Here is a 27,751-nt window from a genome sequence, read left to right on the forward strand (position 1 = left end):
CGGGGCAATTGCTCCGAAAACGTTAGATGCTATAACATCTTAAATACAGATGTCTTTCTTTATCGCTTTGAAACAGTCTCTGAGTGCCATCTTTTCTGTTGGATATTTACTTCTCTGAGGGGCACCTGAGCAGTTGGGACATTGTAAAGTGAGTGCCGGCATACTGTGGATGGGTATATATATGTATATATATATATATATATATATATATATATATATATATATATATATATATATATATATATATATATTCGATTAGAAGGTGGCAGTCCTTTTTCTCTCAACAGCAGAGAAAATTACAAGCACCAGAAACCTCTGAGTTGTAGCACAGGTATAGGATAAATACCGCAGCACTTTCCCAATGAAGGCTCCGGACTCCTGGAGCAGGATTGATTTCTAGGAATAAAACATAATGGAAAAGGTGCTCATAGTGCAGACTGTTTATTCAAATTAAAAACAGTAACAGGTCCACGGACAAATTGTATAGGACTCGTACCATATAGCACACGCTGTGGGCTGGTTACCACACGGTTCAAAGAAAATCCACTGGCACAAACTGCATACGAAGTGTGATACGAAACGCGTTGGGGCGTGGCCTGTCTGACGCACTGTGTCCACCTGTGCAGCTGCTCCCACTGTCTGATCCAGAGAGGTTTCCCGACGAGTCATGGCTATACCATAGCCGGCGGTGCGGTGTGTGGTGGCAGCCAGCGGGTGTGCAGTTTGTGCCAGTGGATTTTCTTTGAACCGTGTGGTAACCAGCCCACAGCGTGTGCTATATGGTACGGGTCCTATACAATTTGTCCGTGGACCGGTTACTGTTTTTAAATTGAATAAACAGTCTGCACTATGAGCGCCTTTTCCATTATATATATATATATATATATATATATATATATATATATATATATATATATATATATATATACACACACACACACACATACATATACACACATATATACACACATACATACACACACACACACACACATGCATATATATACATTTATTTATTTAACAAGATTTTTTCATTTTAGTAGTGTGGTCGCAATACCACTGGCACGGCGGATGTATGAGTGCTGTGCATTAAATCCTATTGTTTTATATATATTACATAAAAACAGAGAGAGAGAGCAATAAAAACAAGTGCTTCATAACGATCCATGCTATTAACCTGTATTCATCTGTGGCTGCCATGTCTAAGACATCTTGGTCCAAAAGGAGATACACCTATATCATATGCAGAAAAAAGGATTAATATGTAAAAAAGTAGATTGATATAATAATCAGATCATTAAAAGAACAAGGTGGAGGCACACTGCAATCACTTCTTCAGTTTATCAGCTCACAAAATAAACTGCTCTAAATCCTACAATCATTCCTCAATCTCCCCGTCAGTAATGTATTCCCAAAATTGCAGCTTAAGGGGTATATTCAACTACAGTCCAAACTGCCGTCTTGTTGGAAATATGGCAATTTTTGACTTTTTAAGGTCTGAAGGGGTTTTAACCTATTCAATACCCCCCCCCCCCCCCCCCCTTAGTTTTCTGACAAGTCTGGAAATTCAACCTGTCGGAAAGCACGTGGAATAGCGGAATAGCTGCTGATCCATGTGCTTCTGTCGGAAACGGGACCAAATACGACAGGTTTTGGTCCCGTTTCCGACAATCTCAATCAGACTTTAAAACAAAGTCAGATTGAGATGAGGAGACGGGGGAGCGGGGACATTTAGAATAGCCGGAACCCTACTCCTGCAGCAGCGTAGACGGAGGATGGGGCGCCCCTGCTCACGGCAGCATCCACTCTGCTCCAGCAAGCCAGGTCCCGCTTGCTGGAGCCGGGTAGATGCTGCCGTGATGCCTGGTGGCGGTGCCCCATCCTCCTGCTACGCTGCTGCAGCCGCGGGGTTCCTGCTCCCCCCCGCTGCGATGACCTGCTCCTGGGATCTGAGGCTATGCTAGCAGGAAGCCGCGTCGGGCGCCTGTGTCTGTCCTTTCCGACAATAATGGCAATCCGAAAGTCGGATTGGCATTATTGAATAGTGCAATGTCGGATCCTTTCCAACAGTGTTTGTCGGAAAGGATCAGACTTGAATTGAATATACCCCTATATCAGTAGTAGAAATAGTAAAATAGAAATATTAAATCAAAGCGAGAAGAGGTCTATGTCTTCTTGACGAATGTGAAGCATCCTCTCGAGTAAATGCTAGTAGCTGGCTATATATATATATATATATATATATATATATATATATATATATATATATATATACATATACATACACACACACACACATATATATATATATATATATATATATATATACATACTTTTTTCCCCCCAAGCAATATAAACATCTTTACTCTCACACCATCCTGACACTTGGCCAACATTGCGGGGTATCATCATACAACCCATTAAGAACCTAGCAATCTGGTGGACCATTATGCAATAGATAGGCATAGATACACAAGGATAGATGCTATTTCCCTGTAGATTGTAAGCTTGCGAGCAGGGCCTTCCTACCTCTATGTCTGTCTGTTTTTACCCAGTTTTGTTCTGTTACTGTTGTTCTAATTGTAAAGTGCAACGGAATATGCTGTGCTATATAAGAAACTGTTAAATACATAATAACATCATCATTTACTTTATCCATTATTTGAAGACACTATAGTTGTTATATTTCCAACATTATACTGTAGAGCAGGGATGGGGAACCTTTGGCCCTCAAGCTGTTGAACTACACATCCCAGCATGCCCTGCAACAGTTTTAGGATGGCCAAATGGAAAAAGTAGCAAAGCATGCTGGTATGTGTAGTTCAACAATAGCTGGAGGGCCAAAGGTTCCCCACCCCTGCTGTAGAGGGTATGCAGTTATACTCCAGACAGTCGGGATCCCGGCGGTCGAAATCCCAACGCTGAAATCCCGTCAGCCGGACAGAAACCCCACTTAGGGAGAACAGAACCTTGTGGAGAGCCTCTGAGGGGACGCGCTGTGTTCGAGGTCGGGAATCCGACGTTGATATTTCGACTGCCGGGATCCAGTTGGTCAGGAACTCATACTGATCTCCTGGAGTGGGTGCTCCACGTCCATCAGGAAGACAATTATCTCCCTTCATTTCATTCATTAGTTATACAGTTGATTTAAGATACAACCTTCCGGATGCAGAACGAATGTGTGGAATGTTTCTATTGTCATTAAATTATTTAATTGAATACTCTAATGAGGGTGAGAGAAGTATTAGGGCATTTATCGAGCCACAAAGCTCTTACAGCTGCGCCTCTTATTCACTGGTAATGATCATACATCTCCCCCATAGTGTGAATTCTATAACTGCTTCATTACAGGAAATTTCTTTCAACATATTGGATGTAATATTCTCTTTATTCATATTAATCATATGCGCTTGAATATGTGTGTTTTCATTGGATTGCGCCTCAGCTGACCACTATTGCTTATATAATCATCTATTACTGGTGGAGTGGCAGCAAGCTGGGTACACAATGCGCAGATCACTCTGCAGATCAGATAAATGATCCGATCCTTGAGGCGATTATCCAATCAGTGCTATTTTTAGCTCAGTAGGGGGGGGAGATTTAGTTGTTTCTCCCCACGGCCACAACTAGATGGCACCCAACGTAGCAATTAAATTGTTGCTCTGTTCAGGCGTTATGAGCTGTGGGGAGAGATATTTCAGCTTGCAGTCCCCTGTGCCGGCGAGCTGAAATGTGCAAAAAGTGACCTGTATAGGCACCCAAACAACACTTTTCGGGACGCACCTAGCACTTTTGTCTGGTTCTGCCATTTTGCACGGCTAAACCTGGCCTGTCTGGCCACAATCAGAGCAATAAAAGAAATAAAAACATTGAGTATCGCCCATCCGATCTCCCGTCACTTTAGAAAGGAGATTGGGTGCAACAAACAACTGAATCGCCCCCAAGTGTGTACGTTCCTCATTTTCATAAGGAAGTCAGGCTTCTTCATTTTTAAGCAGCTCATAAGATGCCACAGCTTGATCCCACCACTGCAGGAGCATTTAAGCGATTGGCCCAATGGCGTGTACCCAGCTTTAGATCTCTGCTGGCTATCTTTTTCTGTCAGCCTAGGTGGACACTGGGACTGTGGGGTATGGTGTAGGAGCACTGCGGGCACCAAGGAGTTAAACATCTGCAGAGTGCAGCAGAGGCTCCTCCTCCCCTACACCCCGCCTGCCCATGGGAAGCCAGTTTTTTCTTGGTGCCTTCATAACAGGCACGTTTTTAAGGAGTGGGCTATTTGCAGCCCTATTTAAACTTCTTTTTCATTTATTTATTTATTTTTTTCTACTTCATCAGCAGCGCTAGTGTCAGCGCTACTGCTGCTGCATTCTGCTCCCCTCCGGCGGCCGGTGAACGGACCTCCATGGCCACTCTCACCAGCCACCTCTCCTGCACACGGAGGAGCTGCAGCCGGAGGGGAACTTAGTAGCAGCGTCAGTGCTGCTGCTGGATGCAGCACCCGTCCAGCGGCCTGTGAACGGACCTCCACGGCCGCTCCCATCGGCCACCTCTCCAAGGGGCGGAGGAGCAGGAGCCGGAGGGAAACTTGGTAAGCGGCTTCCCGCCATGCGCGGCAGCCGGCGCTTGCGGCAACACCAGCGGTGGGGAGGGAGCAGTCCCCGATGGTCCTGTCAGCGGGTCTCCGTCCTTTCTGAGCCAGCACTAGACTTGGCGGCCATATTTCAGGGGGGATACATCTAGCATCCCTGGGGTTCCAGGAGGGGGGCGGGGATCCCCTGTAATTCCGCCCGCAGCCCCTTGGCCATAGCCTGTACTGGGTTTAGGCGCCAAGGGGAATTTCTCTCCTCCCTCCTTTCCTAGCTGGTCGGCCATTTTCAGCATTCTGCAGCCGACAGCCCAGCAGAGAGGATTGCAGTCCTGCTCCCCTATACCTCACTGTCCCCCACCCCACTTCTCTGTGGAGGTGGTGGGGTACTTGTGTGCCTCTACATTTATTTTAGTGCGACAGTGCAAGTGGTACTGTTAGGGTCTTAGGGTAGCCCTTTTTTTTATTATTTTTCATATATTGTATTTTGTAATTTTAGTTAGCTTCCTGGGTCTGCTGTTTCTTTTAACAGTAGTCTTTACTGTGTTTGGTACAACAAAAAGTGACAGAAAGTGAATCACAATGCGCTACACACGGTGTAGCGCATTGTGATTCACTTTCTGTCACTTTTTGTTGTATTAATCTATGTGTGGGGAGGGAGAGAGTACCCTCCTAGACAGAATCTTTCACACTTGCTGCTGTTCCTGAGCGCACTCTGATACTTTCCTCCACTTTCTGGTTTTATTGTTTACTGTGTTTGGGCCACATAGTCCCAGTACCTCAGACACTGGTTTATTTATTGGTGTTCTGTTCTATATATTTATTTTGTGTGTGCATTGTACTGCCGTTACAGGTTTGGAGAGGTCATCCAGAGGGACTTCTTCCAAAGACTCCCAGAAGGAACGGACCGCTCCTAGGCTACACTCATACACATGCATGTTTTGCAAGGAATTTTTTTCCTGTTTGCAACAAGACCACACAGGCCTTTGTGAGCGCTGCTCATCGGATGCGCAGAGTGGTTCCGTACCGGAGGCGTCAGCCCCAAGGGGATCTGATTGGGCGTTTTTTTCTTCAGCCATGCCGGAGCTGGCTTCTCAACTGGCAGCCTCCAGGTTACCTCCGCCTTCTGTGTCAGTATCTCCCGCAGAGCCACTGTCTCAGCCCGCACAGCAACCTTCTGCGGAGACAACGTGGGTGCGCGATCTTTCTTAATCTGTGCAGGGCTTGGTACAGGTCTCCAATTCCCTACAACAGGCTTTGCCGGGGATCTTCTGTCCTCTCACTTACGGAGGAATCCCAGTTGGACGCCTCCTCGGATGAAGATGCTTCTTTGCAAACCGCGGGGGACAATACCCTTCAGTCTCAGGACGACCGTATGACGCAGACCAGGGTGGATGATATCATCAAGGCTGTGCGTCTGGAGCTGCAGATTAAAGATACGGATGGGCCTGCAGATGCTGAGGCGCCTTTTTCAAACGTAAGAAGAAGGATCTTGCAGTGTTTCCTACCTCTACTCACCTGAGCGTTGCTTTCAAGGAACCTTGGGCGCACCCAAATAAGAAATTTCTGGTGTCTCACCACATTCTTAACTTCAATCCGGTACCGGAAGAGGGACCAAAGAAGTGGGAGACACCTCCTCCCGTGGTCAAGTCAACCACCCTGTGTATTCCTGATGTCCCATCTTTACGGGCTCCAGTTGATAAAAAAAGTCGGACCAATTCCTCAAGACAATCTTTACTAATGCAGGCGCAGCCACCCATCCTGCATTTGCCTCAGCCTGGATGTCTTTAGCCATCGGTAGTTGGGCAGATGCTCTAACGCAGGCTTTTTCAACCAGTGTGCCGTGGCACACTAGTGTGCCGCGACCAGTTGCAAGGTGTGCCGCGGAGCCAGAGCAGGTTCCTGCACCTTCAGAGCGAACTGTTGGCCCGGGCTCTTCTTAGAGGATTAGTCATGCTCCGGCCATGACCTATGCCTTGAAAACGATGTGATATCATAGGTCACGGCCGCCGCGTCTCACCACCCAGCCAGCCCACCCGCCTGCATACACATCTTCCAGTTCCCACCTGCATACAGAGCTTTCCTTGCCCACCCACATCCACACCTGCCCGACCGACCGCTGCTCAGTATTTGCAGAACTCCACTATGAACAACCCCCGCCACTGAGGGACAGGGAGTAGGACAGCTGATAATACTTGTTATTTTATTTCTCCTGTGGGGAACAATAGGACTTCAAAAGGATTTATGTGGGGAGAATAAGAATTTATAGATTTATGGGGGGAACAATGTGAATTATTCATGTGGGGAGCAATAGGATTTATGTGGGGAGCAATGTGATTGTTTTTCTGTGTAGGCCAATGTACAGTATGTGTGGATTTTTTTTTTTTTTTTTACTGAGGGCCAATGTGTGTGTTTAGTTTTTTACTGTGGGGAACTGATGGTGTGCCTTGGCAATTTTAAAATATTGTTCGGTGTGCCGCTAGTAAAAATAGGTTGAAAATCACTGCTCTAACGGATGACCTCCAATCTGGGACACGACACTCTGATTTACTCTCCATGATAGACCATATCAGAGAAGCTAGTACTTACCTGGGTGAGGCAGCTATAGATTCGGGTACATTTGCTGCCAAAATCTCTGTAGTCTCGGTGGCGGCTAGGCGTGCCTTGTGGCTTCACTCATGGAGAACGGATAATGACTCTAAAGAAACTTTTGGAGTCTCTCCCCTTTACGGGTGACATCCTCTTTGGAACTGAATTGGATAAAATTGTGACTAACCTGGCAACTGCCGAGACTGCTTTTCTGCCTTCGGCTCCAAAGTCCAAGCAATCTTCCTTTCGCCCTCAGGGCAAACCAAAGGGTCCGTCTTTCTCCCGTGTACAGAGTTACTCTTGTAAATCTACCAAATCGAAAGGTCGACAGTCCAGGATTGGACGACGTCAAACCCCTAAGCAACCCGACATACCTTCAGCATGACGCGAGGGGTCCCCACCAGGACTCCTCCATAGTGGGCGGTCCGCTTTTACTATTCGCCGACATCTGGCTAACCTCCACATCCGACTCTTGGATGTCAGGCATAGTATCCAGGGATACGCCCTCTCCTTTCTGATGCGGCCACCTCATCAATTTTTTACCACCAGCCTGCCAGTGGACGTGGGCAAGGCCACCGCCCTTCAGTCTTCCATCAGATCCCTCCTGACGGCAGGGGTCATTGTTCCTGTCCCCTCTCCTCAAAGGGGTACTGGTTTCTACTCAAATCTGTTCCTGGTACAAAAGCACGACAGTTCTTTCAGAACCATTCTCAACCTGAAGAAGTTGAATCTTTTTCTTTGTGTTCCCAGGTTCAGGATGGAGGCTCTCCGGTCCATCATGCAGGTGCCGGAAGACTTCATGGCCTCCTTGGGTATTCAGGAAGCCTGCCTACACATCCCTATTCGGCCGGACCATCAACGGTTCTTGCGTTTCGCTCTTCGGAGCAACCACTATAAGTTCCGGGCCCAGCCTTTCGGTCTCTCCACAGCACAGAGAATCTTTACCAAAGTCATGGCAGTCATGGCGGCCCAACTGTGCTTACAGGAAATCAGAATTCTTCCATACCTGGACGACCTCCTTCTCCTCGCTCAGTCTCAAATGGTCTTACAGCAGCATCTCAGGGTCACAATTGCGCTGTTGCAATCTCATGGCTGGCTGATCAACTGGCGCAAGTCCAGCCTAACTCCTTCCCAGTCCATGCTTCATTTAGGGGAGATTCTGGACACAAAGGTTCAGCATGTGTTTCTACCCAGGAACAAGGTAGTGGATATCCAGACATTAATCAAGGCTTTCCTCAAACATCGTAGCGTTTCCCTTCATCGTTGCATGAGGGTCCTAGGCAAGATGGTCTCTTGTTTCAACATGGTAGAGTATGCCCAATTCCACTCCAGACCACTGGAATTGCTTCGTCGTTGGAACAGGTCACATCTTCATCTCAGGTCCAGACGGATTTCACTGTCCAGGGACACTTGCCTGTTACTCCTGTGGTGGCTTCAGTCATCCCATCTCACAATGGGCCGCCCATTCCTGATCCAGGACTGGGTCATTCTGACCACGGACGCCAGCCTACGGGGCTGGGGAGCGGTCACGGGCAGCCACTCCTTCCAAGGTCGTTGGTCGGCTCAAGAGACTACTCTATCCATCAATGTCCTGGAGCTCCGAGCAATATACAGAGCTCTTTGCCAAGTGGGACCTCTTCTTCCCGGCAAGCCTGTCCGGATCCAGACAGACAACACAACAGTGGTCGCTTATATCAACCATCAAGGCGGCACCAGAAGTCAGGCCGTCATGCAAGAGGTCGGTCACATACTCCATTGGGCAGAACACTCCCTACCGGCTCTGTCTGCGATTTACATCCCCGGGACAGATTTGGGAGGCGGACTTCCTGAGTCGACAAGACGTCCATTCCGGAGAATGGTCACTTCACCCAGAGGTGTTCCACCTTCTAGTGACTCGCTGGGGTCCGCCGCACATAGATCTGATGGCCTCCCGTCACTAACAAAAACTCCTCAGTACGGATCGCTAACTCGGGATCCAGGCGCGTTTTTGGTGGACACACTGGTAGATCCTTGGTACTTTCCGAAGGTTTATGTGTTTCCGCCGATTGCTCTCCTACCACATGTACTCAGGACGTCTAAAGCAGGAGCAGGTCACGGCCATCCTCATCGCTTCAGATTGGCCAAGACGGACTTGGTACACGGATCTTTGCAGCCTCTCCATTCAGCCTCCATTTCGCCTGCCTCTTCGTCTGGACCTCCTATCCCAGAGCCCTTGCCTTCACCCCGACCTACCCTGCCTGGCTTTGACGGGGTGGCTGTTGAGGTCGGTCTTAAGAGCTCGGGGGTTTTCGGACCCAGTCATTGACACTATGCTCCCAGCCAGAAAACCGTCTTCGGCTCGCATATATCATAGAGTGTGGCGACGGTACTTTCAGTGGTGCTCAGATCGTCACTTCAATCCCTTGAGATATCAGGTGTCCAGGTTTTTGGCTTTTCTTCAAGCCGGTTTGGAACTGGGACTTCGGCTTGCCTCCCTGAAACTGCAGGTGTCTGCTGTTTCGGTTCTCTTTCAACGAAATGTGGCCAATTTTGTCTCTCCTGTTCATCCATGGGACTTGTCTTTATTCCTCCGGATGCTTCAGCAGGCTCCATTTGAACCCTTGGATTCTGTGGACCTTTCTTGGCTTACTTGGAAGACTGTCTTCCTGTTGTCAATTGCTTTGGCACGCCGGGTTGCCGACTTGAGATCCCAGTCTCACATATCTCCTTTCTTAGTTTTCCACTCGGATCGGGCAGTCCTACGTATTAGAATTAATTATCTTCCTAAAGTTGTTTCCAGGTTCCACATCAATCAAGAGATTGTGGTTCCGTCCTTAATACCCACCACGACAGATGTTCTGGAGGAGTCCTTGGTCACTTTGGATGTTGTACGGGCTCTCCGTACCTATGTTGCCAGAACGGAATCCTTCTGCAAATCAGACTCCCTTTTCGTTCTTTACGATGTCCGCAAGCGTGCCTGGCCTGCTTCTACACAAACTTTGGCCCGTTGAATCCGCATTGCCATTAGACAAGCTTATCTACTGGCTGGGCGGCCTATTCCAGCATCCGTCAAAGCTCATTCCACTCGGTCGGTTGGCCCTTCTTGGGCGGTTTACCACAGCGCTTCTGCTGTACAGCTTTGCAAGGCGGCTATGTGGTCTTCCGCGAACGCTTTCATCAAGTTCTATCAGTCTGACACCTTCGCCTTGGCCGATGCGACCTTTGGGCATCGTGCCCTCAGTGCAGCTCGAGAGCGTTCCCGCCCGTAACGAGGCAGCTTTGGGACGTCTCACAGTCCCAGTGACCACATAGGCTGACAGAAAAAAGGGGATTTTTGTCTTACCTGTAAAATCCTTTTTTCGTTGCGGAGGTGTCCTTTCTAATGGCACTCTGTGCCATGGCTCTCTTGACCGGGGCAGTGCAGTGCAGTACAGTGTGTGTGTGTGTGTGTGTGTGTGTGTGTGTGTGTGTGTGTGTGTGTCCTTTTTGGTTTCTTCTCTCCGGTACCTGTTCTTGAGGCTTGTTAAGATACAATTGGCTTTCCATGGGCAGGCGGGGTATAGGGGAGGAGGAGCCTCTGCTGCACTCTGCAGATGTTTAACTCCTTGGTGCCCGCAGTGCTCCTACACCATACCTCACAGTCCCAGTGACCACCACAGCTTCAGAAAAAAGGATTTTCAGGTAAGACAAAAATCCTCCTTATCCGTATTAAGCTATAGTAAGGTATTTATATCATTCCTAAATCTTGGCTTTGTAGGCAACTGGGATCGCTGCTAACTATTTACCATTTTGGGTGGAAGAAACATTCTGAACCTGGATACATATTGCATTGAAATCCAAATAAAACATACCATTTTGCCACCTGTGGCTTTCATGTGCAGATGTTCTGTCAGCCACTGTTTGTCCTGGGCATCAGCTGCATACTGCAAATTGAACAAATCATTACTTAATGGCAGAGCCCTATTTAATATGTACAAAGAGGGAAGAGAAGTATTAAAGATCGTCTAATTCAGACTAAGATATACGTTTTGAATATTTCTCTTGATGAAATACACATCTCGGGTGCAAAGAGCCTATTTAGTGCATACAGACAAATCAGGGAACTACTCTAGGTGTGTGGGAGAACACACATAACAATCACTTACCATAAATGTGCACAATGTTTTCTTCACCTAGAGTGTACCAGCAGAACTGTATGAGCATCTACAGGAGAAATCTAACATACCTTAAATAACTCTGGATGTTTGATATAAATCCGTCCCCTTGTCCCTCCCATTCCTAGAGCTCTAGGGACAAATAAAGGAGTAAAATTGATATACATTCTATAAGCTTAAGCTTGAACACAAAGGGGCCGATTCAACTGTGGAGTGGGACCCCTGCTGGCCACCTAGAAGAATGATAAACAAGGTCTATTGAAGCTATTTCATTGTTGCTCCGATCAGGCACCCATTAGCAGTGGCACACACTTTTTTTCTCACAGCCTTCAGAGGTGCAAGAAAGAATGTGTGAAAAGTCAGTAGCTTGGGTGCCCAAACCCAGACTTTAAGACACACAAACAGGAACTTTAGGCTGTTTTGCTAAACTAAATCCGCAGCCGTCAGTCGCGCTAAATGCTAATAGGCGTCTGATCAGAGCAACAATTGAATAGCTCCGATAGAAGGCCATCCATCAGGGGACGTGCACCACAATCGGCCACATAGAGATAACTTCCACTTACTTGTTAGCCCGTGATCCCTGAACAAATGTGGTTGTATCATTTAATCTAGCTGGGTCCCACTATACAGAGAAAAAAACAAAAGTGGTTTTACCATCAATAATAAGATTTTAAACCTACCGGTAAATCTTTTTCTCCTAGTCCGTAGAGGATGCTGGGGACTCCGTAAGTACCATGGGGGTATAGACGGGCTCCGCAGGAGACATGGGCACTATAAAGAACTTTAGATGGATGTGCCCTGGCTCCTCCCTCTATGCCCCTCCTCCAGACCTCAGTTAGAGAACTGTGCCCATAGGAGACGGACAGTACGAGGAAAGGATTTTTGTTAATCTAAGGGCAAGATTCATACCAGCCCACACCATCCACACCGTATAAACCTGGAATATACGCAACCAGTCAACAGTATGAACAAAAACAGCATCAGCCAAAGACTGATCTCAACTGTAACATAACCCTTATGTAAGCAATAACTATATACAAGCCTTGCAGAAATACGTCCGCACTGGGACGGGCGCCCAGCATCCTCTACGGACTAGGAGAAAAAGATTTACCGGTAGGTTTAAAATCTTATTTTCTCTTACGTCCTAGAGGATGCTGGGGACTCCATAAGGACCATGGGGATTATACCAAAGCTCCAGACCGGACGGGAGAGTGCGGATGACTCTGCAGCACCGATTTAGCAAACATGAGGTCCTCATCAGCCAGGGTGTCAAACTCGTAGAACTTTGCAAAAGTGTTTGAACCCGACCAAGTCGCCGCTCGGCAAAGCTGTAATGCCGAGACGCCTCGGGCAGCCGCCCAAGAAGAGCCCACCTTCCTAGTGGAATGGGCCTTTACCGAATTTGGTAACGGCAATCCAGCCGTAGAATGAGCCTGCTGAATCGTGTTACATATCCAGCGAGCAATAGTCTGCTTAGAAGCAGGAGCGCCAACCTTGTTGGCTGCATACAGGATAAACAGTGCCTCTGTTTTCCTAGCCCGAGCCGTCCTGGCTACATACATTTTTAAGGCCCTGACCACATCAAGGGACTTGGAATCCTCCAAGTCACCCGTAGCCACAGGTACCACAATAGGTTGGTTCATATGAAACGATGAAACCACTTTAGGCAAAAATTGAGGACACGTCCTCAACTGTGCTCTATCCACATGGAAAATCAGATAGGGGCTTATGCGAGACAAAGCCGCCAATTCGGACACCCGCCTTGCAGATGCCAAGGCCAACAACATGACCACCTTCCAAGTGAGAAATTTGAATTCAACCGTTTGAAGAGGCTCAAACCAGTGAGATTTTAGGAACTGTAACACCACGTTAAGGAGGATGGATGTGCAGCACTCCCTTTACAAAAGTCTGGACTTCTGGGAGAGAAGCCAATTCTTTCTGGAAGAATATAGAAAGGGCCGAAATCTGTACCTTAATGGATCCTAACTTTAGGCCCATATCCACTCCAGTCTGTAGAAAGTGGAGAAACCGGCCCAAGTGGAAGTCTTCCGTAGGAGCATTCTTGGCTTCACACCAAGAAACATACTTTCTCCAGATACGGTGATAATGTTTCGCCGTCACCTCCTTCCTAGCCTTTATCAGAGTAGGGATGACTTTTTCCGGAATGCCTTTCCCAGCTAGGATTCGGTGTTCAACCGCCATGCCGTCAAACGTAACCACGGTAAGTCTTGGAACACTCAGGGCCCCTGTTGCAACAGGTCCTCTCTGAGAGGAAGAGGCCACGGATCTTCTGTGAGCATTTCCTGAAGATCTGAATACCAGGCCCTTCGAGGCCAATCTGGAACAATGAGTATTGTCCGCACGCTTTTCAGTCTTATGATTCTCAATATCTTTGAGATGAGTGGAAGAGGAGGGAACACATAGACCGACTGAAACACCCACGGTGTCACCAGGGCGTCCACTGCCACTGCCTGAGGGTCCCTTGACCTGGCACAATACCTCCAAGCTACTTGTTGAGGCGTGACGCCATCATGTCTATTTGAGGAAGTCCCCAATGACTTGTTATCTCTGCAAAAACTTCTTGCTGAAGTCCCCACTCTCCTGGATGGAGATCGTGTCTGCTGAGGAAGTCTGCTTCCCAGTTGTCCTCTCCCAGAATAAAGACAGCTGACAGAGCGCTTACGTGATTTTCCGCCCAGCGAAGAATCCTGGTAGCTTAGGGGAACCTCGACAACCACTTGTTGACACAGTTTTTGAATTGCAGCTAAAACTATCTCCCTTTCTGGGGAAGAAGCTGGTAAAGCCGATTTGAAAATCCGGCGAGGAGGCACGTCTTCGAATTCCAGCTTGTAACCCTGGGATACAATTTCCCTTGCCCAAGGATCCACACCTGACTGAAGCCAGACGTGGCTGAAGAGTCGAAGACGTGCCCCCACCGGCGCAGACTCCCTCAGTGGAGCCCCAGAGTCATGCGGTGGATTTAGTAGAAGCCGCGGAGGACTTCTGCTCCTGGGAACTAGCCGTAGCAGGCAGTCTTTTCCCTCTACCCTTACCTCTGGCGAAGAAGGAAGAGCCCCGACCTCTTCTGGACTTATGCGACCGAAAGGACTGCATCTGATATTGCGGCGTTTTCTTTTGCTGTGGGGAAACATAAGGTAAAAAAGTAGATTTATCCGCGGTAGCTGTGGAAACCAGGTCCGCGAGACCTTCCCCAAATAAATCCTCACCTTTTGTAAGGTAAAACTTCCATATGCTTCTTTGAGTCGGCATCACCCGTCCATTGGCGGGTCCACAGGGCTCGCCTAGCAGAAATCGCCATGGTGTTGGCTCTCGAACCTAGCAAACCAACGTCCCTCTGAGCGTCTCTCATATATAAGACTGCGTCTTTAATGTGACCTAAGGTCAATAAAATGGTATCCCTATCCAGGGTGTCAATGTCAGCTGACAAAGTATCCGTCCAAGCCGCAACAGCGCTACAAACCCAAGCCGACGCTATTGCCGGTCTGAGCAAGGCACCCGTATGTGTACAAATTGATTTTAAGGTAGTTTCCTGTCTACGATCAGCAGGATCTTTGAGGGCTGCCGTGTCTGGAGACGGTAGCGCCACCTTTTTGGACAAGCGCATTAACGCATTGTCCACCCTGGGTGAGGATTCCCACCGTAACCTGTCCTGCGCAGGGAAAGGATACGCCATAAGAATTCTTTTGGGAATCTGCAGTTTCTTGTCTGGAGTCTCCCAAGCCTTTTCAAATAACTCATTCAGCTCATAAGATGGGGGAAAGGTTACCTCAGGTTTCTTTTCCTTAAACGTGTACCCTCTTGTCAGGGACTGTGATATGTAAAACATCCTTTATTGCAATGATCATATAATGAATTCTTTTGGCCACCCTTGGGTGTAACCTCGCATCATCGTAGTCGACACTGGAGTCAGAATCCGTGTCGGTATCAATGTCTGCTACCTGGGACATGGGACGTTTCTGAGACCCTGAAGGGCCCTGTGACATAGTCAAAGCCATGGATTGACTCCCTGTTCTATCCCTGGACTCTGCTTTGTCCAATCTCTGATGTAATAAAGACACATTTGCTTTTAAAACACTCAACATGTCCAATCAATCAGGTGTCGGCGTTGCCGACGCAGACACCACAATCATCTGCTCCACCTCCTCCTTAGATGAGCCTTCTGCTTCAGACATGCCGACACACGCGTACCGACACCCCCACACACTCAGGGATATATCTATATGGAGACAGTTCCCCAATAAGGCCCTTTGGAGAGACAGAGAGAGAGTATGCCAGCACACACCCAGCGCCAACTGACTCTGGAAACAAAATTCCCAGATAAAACAGCGTGAACAGAAACAAAAGTGCGTCCGCCCAAGAACCCGCGATATCAGAAAACCTAGTTATCAACCTCTCTAGCTATGAGCTTAGTGAGGTTGAGAAAGCAGTACTGTCCAAAGGTTTGTCCTATATACCATCTTGCCCACTAAATCCACTACAATGGAAAGCTGACAAATACCGGCTACATCGCCAGTTAAAGCTAAAAGAACATTTTGCCAAGAGCTCTGTGCCGTCAGTTGAGAATATGGAAATACCGGCCAAATTAAGGAAAATATTGCCGAAGTCGGCCTTTGAACCGCAGACACATAATGCATCTGTTCGAACTTTTATGCGTCTTTTTGAACTTGAGACTGATCAACATATCTCCTCTTTACCCCATCAGAGAAGTAACTTATCCAGAACTGAGAGATTGGCTCTCGATCGTCTGTCCACCTGTTCTAATATCATATTCAGGCCTGCCGATAAAGGCGGCGCCTTGGTGCTACAGGACTTAGCTGACTATAGAGCTGAAATTATATCACAGCTTAATGATGTTTCTGTTTACAGGTTGTTATCCGAGGATCCTACGCCTGTGTTTTTGACTGAGTTATCTAATGTACTTGAGGAGGCGGTTGAAACCGGGATTATTTCATGTGAGCTTTGCTAGGCATTGCAGCCAAAATTTCCAGTCATACCACTCCTGTATACTACCCCCAATATCCACAAGAGCCTGGTTAAACCCCCCGGTAGGCCAATTATATCGGCCAACAAATCCCTGTTTCAACCGGTAGCCTTGTTTCTTGATGCCCTTTTCCAGCCGTGCATTCAGTCACACCCTCGATATCTCCTTGATACCAGTACCTTGCTTCGTAAACTACAGATGTTGAGCAAATTTAATAGTGAAGTTACCCTCTGTAGTATTGATGTGCAGAGCTTGTACACTATAATCCCCCATGATGCAGGCATAGCGGCAGCCCGTGAGTTTTTGCATGGGGACCCCGAGTTTAAAGGGCCAGGGCTACAATTTTGTCTGTATCTTTTACATATGACCCTTACCAAAAATTTATTTCTGTTCGATAACAAGATGTATTTGCAACAGACAGGCTGTGCGATGGGGTCCCCGGTGGCCCCTTCGTACGCCAACATATATATGTTTAAAGTCGAACATGAGATATTTTTTGAAGACCCAGATGTAGCGTCAGATATTATTATGTACTGTCGCTACATCGACGATCTACTTATCCTATGGAAGGGTAGGCAGGAACGATTAGTCCAGCTTCTAGAGACACACAATAGCTGCAATCATCCAGTTAAGTTCACATATAACATGAGTACACACTCCGTGAACTACCTGGATGTGGAGATTTCGATTATTGATGGATGCATCAATACATCCATTTTCAGTAAACCCACGGACAGGAATAACCTGTTGCATTTTTCTAGTTTCCACCCAACACCTCTCAAGCGGGGTTTGCCCTATTCCCAGTTACTTAGGGTCCGCCGGATCACTTCTGATCCTGGGTTAGCGGAAACCCAAATGAACAGCATGATTAGTAAATTTCTAGCAAGAGGCTATCCACTAGCATTACTTGAGCAAGCTAAACTGAAGGCTCTGGCCACAGACCGGTCCAAACTATTACAGGTTAAACCTAAAACCACTCAGTCTAACACTATTTTGCCATGGGTGGGCCAGTTCAGTCCAGCCAGTAGTGTTATCAATCAGATCTCTAAAAGTATGTGGCATATAGTACAATCTGATAAGGAATTGAACCTGGGCCAGACAAAATTGTTGTCATGTTATACTAGACGGCGTAACATCAGGGATATGCTTGTCAAAGCAGACATCTCTCCAAATCCACAGGGATTATTACAGGCCAACTCCAGAGGGTGTATTAGATGTACATGCACCACATGTCAATTCATGATTAGTGGCAAAAGTTTTTCGCATCCACTTACGGGTAGAGTTTTGACTATTAATTATACACTTACCTGTTCCTCTAAGTTTGTAGTCTACCAGTTGCTTTGTCCGTGTGGCCTGTCATACATAGGTAAAACAGAAAGAATGTTCAAAGAACGTATGGCAGCCCACCGGTCGGCAATTAAAGCAGCCATTGCCAAAGGTTCAAGTGACCAGCCGGTCGCTCGACACTTTGCGGTGGCACAACACCCGTTAGTGGCTTTACGCTACCGAATGATCGACCACGCCCCCCCCCCCCCCCTTACCCGGGGTGGTGATAGGTGCCTTAAACTCCTTCAGCTTGAAACCAGGTGGATTCACCATCTGGGAACATTGCACCCGAGAGGTCTTAATGAGCATTTTCCTATAAGTTCGATGCATAGTTTGTTCCTATACAGTTGCAGGTGGTATTCTGTACTGCATATGCTGGGTATCAGTGATGTAGGGATCATGGTGCCCCAATAACTTAGGGCCTAGTTATAGCATGACCCATTAAGTGTGTTTTCACATTTAGCACCGCGCTGTGTCCATATCATGGATTGGTCCTTAGATGCTATTTGCCTTAACAGTTAATTACATGCCGATGCATGCTGGCTTATTTTTGATTATATGACGCTTTTTTAAATACTGTAATAAGCTTCTTCATTGGGTTCTTGTTATATGCCGGTTACTGTGCTGGTGTTGTCTGTGATGTACATTTAATATGCTTGCATGTTGTACTGTATTGATGTTGCTATAGCTGCTGGCTGTGGGTGATGACGTCATGTGAGAGCGCCGACGGACCAGGCGTGTGCCTGTGGTCCGGAAGCGTGGTGATGGCGTCTGCACACACTATTTAGGTAAGCACTTTTGTTTCTGTTCACTTGACCTGATGAAAATGCTCGAGTAAAATGCATTGAAACGTTGTCTTCAATACGGATTTAAGTGTACTTTGTTTCCGTAGCTTGGAGTGCCGCACCCGACGCCGTGTATATCCCAATACCTGTGGAGGCACCCAGCGCTATTGGATTGTCTAATGGGAGAGCCGGACCTGCATGTTATGCATGATTTTATAATTATATATATATATATATATATATATATATATATATATATATATATATATATACACACACACACATACACATACATACATACATACACACACACACACTGCGCCAATTAAAAGTGACCCCCCCCCCTCTTTTTTGCCCTCTGTCACCGTGTTCAGCAGGGGAGAGTCCGGGGAGCCAGCTTCTCTGCAGTGTGCTGTGGAGAAAATGGCGCTGATTAGTGCTGGAGGATCAAGCTCCGCCCCCTCAGCGGCAGGCTTCGGTCCCGCTCAAAATTACAATACTGGCGGGGGATTATATAATATACTGCCTCCACAGTGTGTGTGTGTGTGTGTGTGTGTGTGTGTGTGTGTGTGTGTGTGTGTGTGTGTGTGTGTGTGTGTGTGTGTGTGTGTGTGTGTGTGTGTGTGTGTGTGTGTATATATATATATATATATATATATATATATATATATATATATATATATATATATATGTTAGCCAGTCCCTAGAGGTTTATTATTGCTGCCCGGGGCGCCCCCCCCCCCCCCCGTGCCCTGCACCCTTCAGTGCCCGCTGTGTGTGTTGTGTGTGGGAGCAATGGTGCGCAGCGTTACCGCTGCGCGTTACCTCAGAGAAGATCTGAAGTCTTCTGCCGCCTTTGAAGTCTTCTTTCTTCTTATACTCACCCGGCTTTTATCTTCCGGCTCTGTGAGGACGGCGGCGCGGCTTCGGGACGAACGGCGTTATGACCCTCTGGAGCTAATGGTGTCCAGTAGCCTAAGAAGCAGAGCCTATCATTTAAAGTAGGTCTGCTTCTCTCCCCTCAGTCCCACGATGCAGGGAGCCTGTTGCCAGCAGTGCTCCCTGAAAATAAAAAACATAACAAAATTCTTTCAGAGAAATTCAGGAGAGCTCCCCTGTAGTGCACCCAGTCTCCTCTGGGCACAGGATCTAACTGAGGTCTGGAGGAGGGGCATAGAGGGAGGAGCCAGTGCACACCCATCTAAAGTTCTTTATAGTGCCCATGTCTCCTGCGGAGCCAGTCTATACCCCCATGGTCCTTACGGAGTCCCCAGCATCCTCTAGGATGTAAGAGAAAAAATATACGTGGCTTCACATGACATGTCTATATTGCATTTACAAATTCTAAAATGTACCATGTCAAACACAAATGGTGGCCCTTCACACCAATCATACAGTCTTTACGCTCATAGTTATTCACTGAAATATCAATATACAATAAAATAACCGCCTGCCAGTTCCGCCTGTCCAGTATATGTACAATGTTCATAGTTCCACCTGTCCAGCACATTTCCAACTCTCACAGTCCCGCCTGTCCGGTGCATCTCCAACTCTCACAGTTCTACATCCTCAGAACGTCGACATATTCACAAAGTCGACATCTGAAATGTCGCTATGTGAACAGACGACGTTCTCAGAATGCTGATGGTTAGGCAGTAGGGGGAGGGTTAGGGATTAGGGGAAAATACATACTGGAATGCAGCCGAGTCACCCTTCTGCACCGGAATTGCTGTTCACATGACTGCTGGAACCCAGTAGAAAACACTAGCGATGCCACTGCAGCCAGGACTAAAGAAGTGACTGCTGGGCCACAAGGGATATTAGGTCGACATTCTATCACGCCAACATGTCATCTGTGTAGGCATGATGAATGTCAACATGGTCACTGTTGAAATGCTAAGCATGTCGATCTAACATATCACACTCGTCTCAGGGACACAGTATTCAGAGAGATCAGGAAATGCAGCTTCTTACGCACTCACTTTGCATATCCAACATATGTTTACAGAATATGCTACTAACTACCAATCACAATATAGGTTAACACCTTAAAAAAACTCATTATGCTAATGAATTCATTAAATTCAACAAACCATATTAAATGTTATATTATTGCATAGAAGCAACCAACTGTACAAAACTAAGGGGAAACTTTAGAAAGCATTGGGTTTTATAACCCAGCACTTCTGATTGAGTTTTACCCTATATTTAGCATTACTTTTACTAGCCAGGCCCATTTCTCACATACTCAGGAGTTCTCATTATCTGCTGATTTTATTGTAACAAAAATATAGCTAGTAGCTACATGGTGTATGTGAAATGGATCGCAAAGCTGGGAAAATCAACTTATGCTGCTTTCAGATCGCAAATGCCGGATCCCACCCGGTAAGAGAAACGTGTTCTTACCGGGTGGGATCCGGCATTTGCGCTCCTTTGCTGGCTTTCCGACCAAGCAATATACCGGGTCGGTTGCCATAGCAGCGGGGGGCGAAGCAGCAGCAGGGGCGGAGGCGGCGCTGGGAGATGAGCTCATCTCCTGCGCCGCCTCTCCCTATGCTGTGAATGGGAGCCGTGTCGCATCGGAACGGCTCCCATTCACACTGCACCTGACCCGGTATTCAACCAGGTAATAACCCTACTTTTTTACCGGGTTGAATTACCGGGTCAGGCGACCCGCTAATTCAGCAAAGGAGCTTTCACATCGCACACTGACCCGTTTCGACACGGCAATATGCCGTGTCGATACCGGGTTATTTGTGCGATGTGAAAGGGGTATAAGTGACTCACACAGAACATGCTCTCACTGAAAATCCTAACAGACCATTTTATTTCACCTGTGAACAAACCACCACACCCACCTGTCCTGCATCTCAAACTCTCATAGAGCCACCTGCGTATGTACAAAATGTATAGTTCCACCTGTCCAACGCGCACAGCTCCTCCCACCCAGCATATACAACTCCTCCCGCTCAGCATACGTACAACGCACACAACTCCTCCCACCCAGCATACATGCAATGCACACAGTAACACCTGCCAAGCTTATCTTTAACACTGTTCCACTTGCCCAGAATATGAAACTTTCTCCTGTCTGTCTAAACCGCATATTTATATTCTGATTAACTTCCACTTGCACACGAAATCAATAACTCATACCTTTGGGCCTTCACGTCGGATAGGATCAACAACCTTTAGTTTTAAACTGAAAAAGAAGTACACATATAAGCAAAACCCAAAGCTACTGTAGGCCTGATTTAAGGTTGGCCCTAAGTCATTTGGCAAAATCTAAAAATGTGCTTCAGTGTGCAGCACTTATAGTTACTCTAGAATTCAGAGTTGAACATAAAATTTCACTTGAAGCCCTTTGCACCTGGGGATGAACGGTGTGGTTTTATGTACCCATATAAACAGAAAAATGTTCAGATAATTTCTGTGTCTACATTCTGGTCGCATCTCTAAGATCAACTCTACATGAGCCCCTCAGGGAGCCATTGATGCGTATATGCTCATTTCAATTAATGTTTAAATTCTATACTTCACATCTCTTTTGCAGAGCCATGCTCTAAAGCCTTTATGCAACAAGTGCTCTATTTCTATCTATTTATTTATTATTAACAGTTTCTTATATAGCGCAGCATATTCCGTTGCACTTTACAATTAGAACAGCAGTAATAGAACAAAACTGGGTAAAAACATACAGACATACAGGTAGGAAGGCCCTGCTCGCAAGCTTACAATCTACAGGGAAATAGGCATTGATACGCAAGTATAGATGCTTCCTATTGCATAATGGTCCACCAGATTGCTTGTCTGAAGAGGTGAGTTTTCAGGGAACGTTTAAAGGTTTGGAGACTAGAGGTGAGTCTTATTGTGCGTGGGAGGACATTCCACAGACTGGGTGAAGCCCGGATAAAGTCCTGTACTTTTGAGTGTGAACAAGTAATGCGTGTGGATGAGAGACGTAGATCTTGTGCAGAGCGGAGAGGTCGGGTAGGGAGATATTTTGAGATGAGTGAAGAGATGTATGTTGGTGCAGTTTGGTTAATAGCCTCATATCTAAGTAAAAGTATTTTATATTTAATATGGTAGAATACCGGTAACCAATGGAGGAACTGACAGAGCGGATCTACAGACGATGAACGTCTAGCGAGGAAGATTAGTCTCGCAGCTGCATTCAAAGTGGATTGTAGTGGTGAGAGCCTATGTTTGGGAAGACCAATCAGAAGACTATTACACTAATCAATGCGGGAGATGAGAGCGTGGATTAGAGTTTTTGCTGTGTCTTGTGTAAGGTATGGTTGTATTTTGGATATGTTTCTTAGATGAATGTAACATGATCTTGAAACAGATTGAATGTGGGGAACAAAGGACACTTCAGAGTCAAGAATGACACCTAGGCAGCGAGCTTGTGGGGTAGGGATGATTGCGGAGTTATCAACAGTGATAGAGATATCAGGTTGGTAACTTTTATTGGCCGGTGGAAAAAATAATTAATTCTGTTTTGGAAATATTAAGTTTGAGGTGGCGAGTGGTCATCCAAGATGAAATGGCAGAAAGGCATTCAGTGACACGGCCCAATATAGATGGTGACAAATCTGGGGAGGATAGGTAGATTTGAGTATCATCCACATACAGATGGTACTGAAATCCGAAAGAGCTGATTAGTTTACAAAGAGATGAGGTATAGATTGAGAAAAGCAGAGGACCTAGGACTGAGCCTTGCGGTACTCCAACAGAGAGGTAGTGAAGAGGAGGTGGAATCAGAGAAACGAACACTGAAGGAGCGATTAGATAGGTGGTATGAGAACCAAGGGTTGTGTTTTGAATACCTAAGGATTGTAGTGTTTGAATGAGAAGAGAGTGGTCAACAGTGTCAAAAGCAGCAGAGAGATCAAGGAGGATAAGTAGTCCGTTAGCAGTGACCAAATCATTCACTACCTTAGTCAGTGCTGTCTGTGGAGTGTTGGGCACGAAATCCTGACTAAAGTGGGTCCAGTAGGCTGTGTGAGTTAAGAAAGTGTGTGAAGCGAGTGTAGGCAAGTCTCTCAAGTAGCTTGGAGGGGCATGGGAGCTGAGAGATAGGACGGTAGTTTGAGAGACAGTTGGGGTCAGAGTTTTGTTTTTTCAGAATGGAAGTAATCACTGCATGCTTCTACAGAGAAGGAAAGATACCAGTAGACAGAGAGAGATTACAGATTTTAGTTAAGGTAGGATCTATCTTATGCCTCCATTTTTTTGAGGAAAATGCAAAACTTCAGGTAAAAGTTATATATGAAATTAACATAAAGAACCTCCAAAAAAAATCTATTTTAATTCCTGATGTCAAAAAATCAACACATTATAACAAACTGCAAAGGTGCTGTATACCTTTAAAAGCCATTGTACATTGCAAAAATAATAAGAATTTACTTACCGATAATTCTATTTCTCATAGTCCGTAGTGGATGCTGGGAACTCCGAAAGGACCATGGGGAATAGCGGCTCCGCAGGAGACTGGGCACAAAAGTAAAAGCTTTAGGACTAGCTGGTGTGCACTGGCTCCTCCCCCTATGACCCTCCTCCAAGCCTCAGTTAGGATACTGTGCCCGGACGAGCGTACACAATAAGGAAGGATTTTGAATCCCGGGTAAGACTCATACCAGCCACACCAATCACACTGTACAACTTGTGATCTGAACCCAGTTAACAGCAGGATAACAGAGGAGCCTCTGAAAAGATGGCTCACAACAATAATAACCCGATTTTTGTAACTATGTACAAGTATTGCAGACAATCCGCACTTGGGATGGGCGCCCAGCATCCACTACGGACTATGAGAAATAGAATTATCGGTAAGTAAATTCTTATTTTCTCTGACGTCCTAGTGGATGCTGGGAACTCCGAAAGGACCATGGGGATTATACCAAAGCTCCCAAACGGGCGGGAGAGTGCGGATGACTCTGCAGCACCGAATGAGAGAACTCCAGGTCCTCCTCAGCCAGGGTATCAAATTTGTAGAATTTAGCAAACGTGTTTGCCCCTGACCAAGTAGCTGCTCGGCAAAGTTGTAAAGCCGAGACCCCTCGGGCAGCCGCCCAAGATGAGCCCACTTTCCTTGTGGAATGGGCTTTTACAGATTTTGGCTGTGGCAGGCCTGCCACAGAATGTGCAAGCTGAATTGTACTACAAATCCAACGAGCAATAGTCTGCTTAGAAGCAGGAGCACCCAGCTTGTTGGGTGCATACAGGATAAACAGCGAGTCAGATTTTCTGACTCCAGCCGTCCTGGAACATATATTTTCAGGGCCCTGACTACGTCCAGCAACTTGGAATCCTCCAAGTCCCTAGTAGCCGCAGGTACCACAATAGGCTGGTTTAAGTGAAACGCTGAAACCACCTTAGGGAGAAATTGAGGACGAGTCCTCAATTCTGCCCTGTCCGTATGAAAAATTAGGTAAGGGCTTTTATAGGATAAAGCCGCCAATTCTGAGACACGCCTGGCTGAAGCCAGGGCTAACAGCATTACCACTTTCCATGTGAGATATTTTAAGTCCACAGTGGTGAGTGGTTCAAACCAATGTGATTTTAGGAACCCCAAAACTACATTGAGATCCCAAGGTGCCACTGGAGGCACAAAAGGAGGCTGTATATGCAGTACCCCCTTGACAAACGTCTGAACTTCAGGGACTGAAGCTAGTTCTTTCTGGAAGAAAATCGACAGGGCCGAAATTTGAACCTTAATGGACCCTAATTTTAGGCCCATAGACAGTCCTGTTTGCAGGAAATGCAGGAAACGACCCAGTTGAAATTCCTCTGTAGGGGCCTTCCTGGCCTCACACCACGCAACATATTTACGCCAAATACGGTGATAATGTTGCACAGTTACATCCTTCCTGGCTTTGATCAGGGTAGGGATGACTTCATCCGGAATGCCTTTTTCCTTCAGGATCCGGCGTTCAACCGCCATGCCGTCAAACGCAGCCGCGGTAAGTCTTGGAACAGACAGGGTCCTGCTGGAGCAGGTCCTTTCTTAGAGGTAGAGGCCACGGGTCCTCCGTGAGCATCTCTTGAAGATCCGGGTACCAAGTCCTTCTTGGCCAATCCGGAGCCACGAGTATAGATCTTACTCCTCTCCTTCTTATGATTCTCAGTACCTTGGGTATGAGAGGCAGAGGAGGGAACACATACACTGACTGGTACACCCACGGTGTTACCAGAGCGTCCACAGCTATTGCCTGAGGGTCCCTTGACCTGGCGCAATATCTGTCTAGTTTTTTGTTGAGGCGGGACGCCATCATGTCCACCTTTGGTTTTTCCCAACGGTTCACAATCATGTGGAAGACTTCTGGGTGAAGTCCCCACTCCCCCGGGTGGAGGTCGTGTCTGCTGAGGAAGTCTGCTTCCCAGTTGTCCACTCCCGGAATGAACACTGCTGACAGTGCTATCACATGATTTTCCGCCCAGCGAAGAATCCTTGCAACTTCCGTCATTGCCCTCCTGCTTCTTGTGCCACCCTGTCTGTTTACGTGGGCGACTGTCGTGATGTTGTCCGACTGGATCAACACCGGCTGACCCTGAAGCAGAGGCCTTGCTTGACTTAGGGCATTGTAAATGGCCCTTAGTTCCTATCAGGAGATCGTCCAAGTAAGGGATAATTAAGACGCCTTTTCTTCGAAGAAGAATCATCATTTCGGCCATTACCTTGGTAAAGACCCGGGGTGCCGTGGACAATCCAAACGGCAGCGTCTGAAACTGATAATGACAGTTCTGTACCACGAACCTGAGGTACCCTTGGTGAGAAGGGCAAATTGGGACATGGAGGTAAGCATCCTTGATGTCCAGAGACACCATATAGTCCCCTTCTTCCAGGTTCGCTATCACTGCTCTGAGTGACTCCATCTTGAATTTGAACCTTTGTATGTAAGTGTTCAAGGATTTCAGATTTAAAATAGGTCTCACCGAGCCGTCCGGCTTCGGTACCACAAACAGCGTGGAATAATACCCCTTTCCCTGTTGTAGGAGGGGTACCTTGATTATCACCTGCTGGGAATACAGCTTGTGAATGGCTTCCAATACCGCCTCCCTGTCGGAGGGAGACGTTGGTAAAGCAGACTTCAGGAACCGGCGAGGGGGAGACGTCTCGAATTCCAATTTGTACCCCTGAGATACTACCTGCAGGATCCAGGGGTCCACTTGCGAGTGAGCCCACTGCGCGCTGAAATTCTTGAGACGGGCCCCCACCGTGCCTGAGTCCGCTTGTAAGGCCCCAGCGTCATGCTGAGGACTTGGCAGAAGCGGGGGAGGGCTTCTGTTCCTGGGAAGAGGCTGCCTGCTGCAGTCTTTTTCCCCTTCCTCTGCCCCGGGGCAGATATGAGTGGCCTTTTGCCCGCTTGCCCTTATGGGGACGAAAGGACTGAGCCTGAAAAGACGGTGTCTTTTTCTGCTGAGAGGTGACCTGGGGTAAAAAGGTGGATTTCCCAGCCGTTGCCGTGGCCACCAGGTCCGATAGACCGACCCCAAATAACCCCTCCCCATTATACGGCAATACTTCCATATGCCGTTTGGAATCCGCATCACCTGACCACTGTCGCGTCCATAATCCTCTTCTGGCAGAAATGGACAGCGCACTTACTCTTGATGCCAGAGTGCAAATATCCCTCTGTGCATCTCGCATATATAGAAATGCATCCTTTAAATGCTCTATAGTCAATAATATACTCAGGGCCGTTTCTAGACAATTTGGCTCCCAGTGCGAGATTTAAAAATGCGCCCCCCCCCCCCCCCCCATTGCTATAAAAAAAATTGCGCCCCCCCCCCCCCCCATATAGCTATAAAAAGAAAAAGTATGCGCGCGCCGGAGGCGCGCGCGCTCCCGACAAGGCATGGCCTCATCTGATATCATCACGCCCACCACAGGGGGGAAAAAATAAAAAAAGTCCCCATTTTACACATTACAGCAGCCAAGTGTCCCCATTTTACAGAGCGCAGCAGGCAGATATCCCCATTTTACACAGTGCGGCAGGCAGATATCCCCATTTTACACAGTACGCAGGCAGGTATCCCCATTTTACACAGCACGGCAGGCAGGTGTCCCCATTTTACAAAGCGTGGCAGGCAGGTGTCCCCATTTTACACAGTGCGGCAGGCAGGTGTCCCCATTTTACACAGTGCGGCAGGCAGGTGTCCCCATTTTACACAGTGCGGCAGGCAGGTGTCCCCATTTTACACAGTGCGGCAGGCAGGTGTCCCCATTTTACACAGTGCGGCAGGCAGGTGTCCCCATTTTACACAGTGCGGCAGGCAGGTGTCCCCATTTTACACAGTGCGGCAGGCAGGTGTCCCCATTTTA

The 27,751-nt window shown here is 47.2% G+C and overlaps 1 protein-coding gene across 2 annotated transcripts in view; it reads right to left on the reverse strand.

Moving 5' to 3' along the window:
* DNTTIP1 (deoxynucleotidyltransferase terminal interacting protein 1) overlaps positions 1-27,751 on the reverse strand; it is a 51,109-nt gene that overhangs the window by 17,318 nt on the left and 6,040 nt on the right. For both annotated transcript variants that reach the window (XM_063960491.1, XM_063960492.1), the window contains exons 8-12: positions 21,580-21,625; positions 11,874-11,932; positions 11,382-11,442; positions 11,008-11,079; positions 1,178-1,233 (exon numbers count right to left, since the gene is read on the reverse strand). In XM_063960491.1, coding sequence (XP_063816561.1) covers positions 1,178-1,233; positions 11,008-11,079; positions 11,382-11,442; positions 11,874-11,932; positions 21,580-21,625 — 294 coding nt within the window. The remainder of the gene's footprint in view (positions 1-1,177; positions 1,234-11,007; positions 11,080-11,381; positions 11,443-11,873; positions 11,933-21,579; positions 21,626-27,751) is intronic.

The sequence above is a fragment of the Pseudophryne corroboree genome, chromosome 3 (genome assembly GCF_028390025.1).
Source record: "Pseudophryne corroboree isolate aPseCor3 chromosome 3, aPseCor3.hap2, whole genome shotgun sequence".
Lineage (NCBI taxonomy): Eukaryota > Metazoa > Chordata > Amphibia > Anura > Myobatrachidae > Pseudophryne > Pseudophryne corroboree.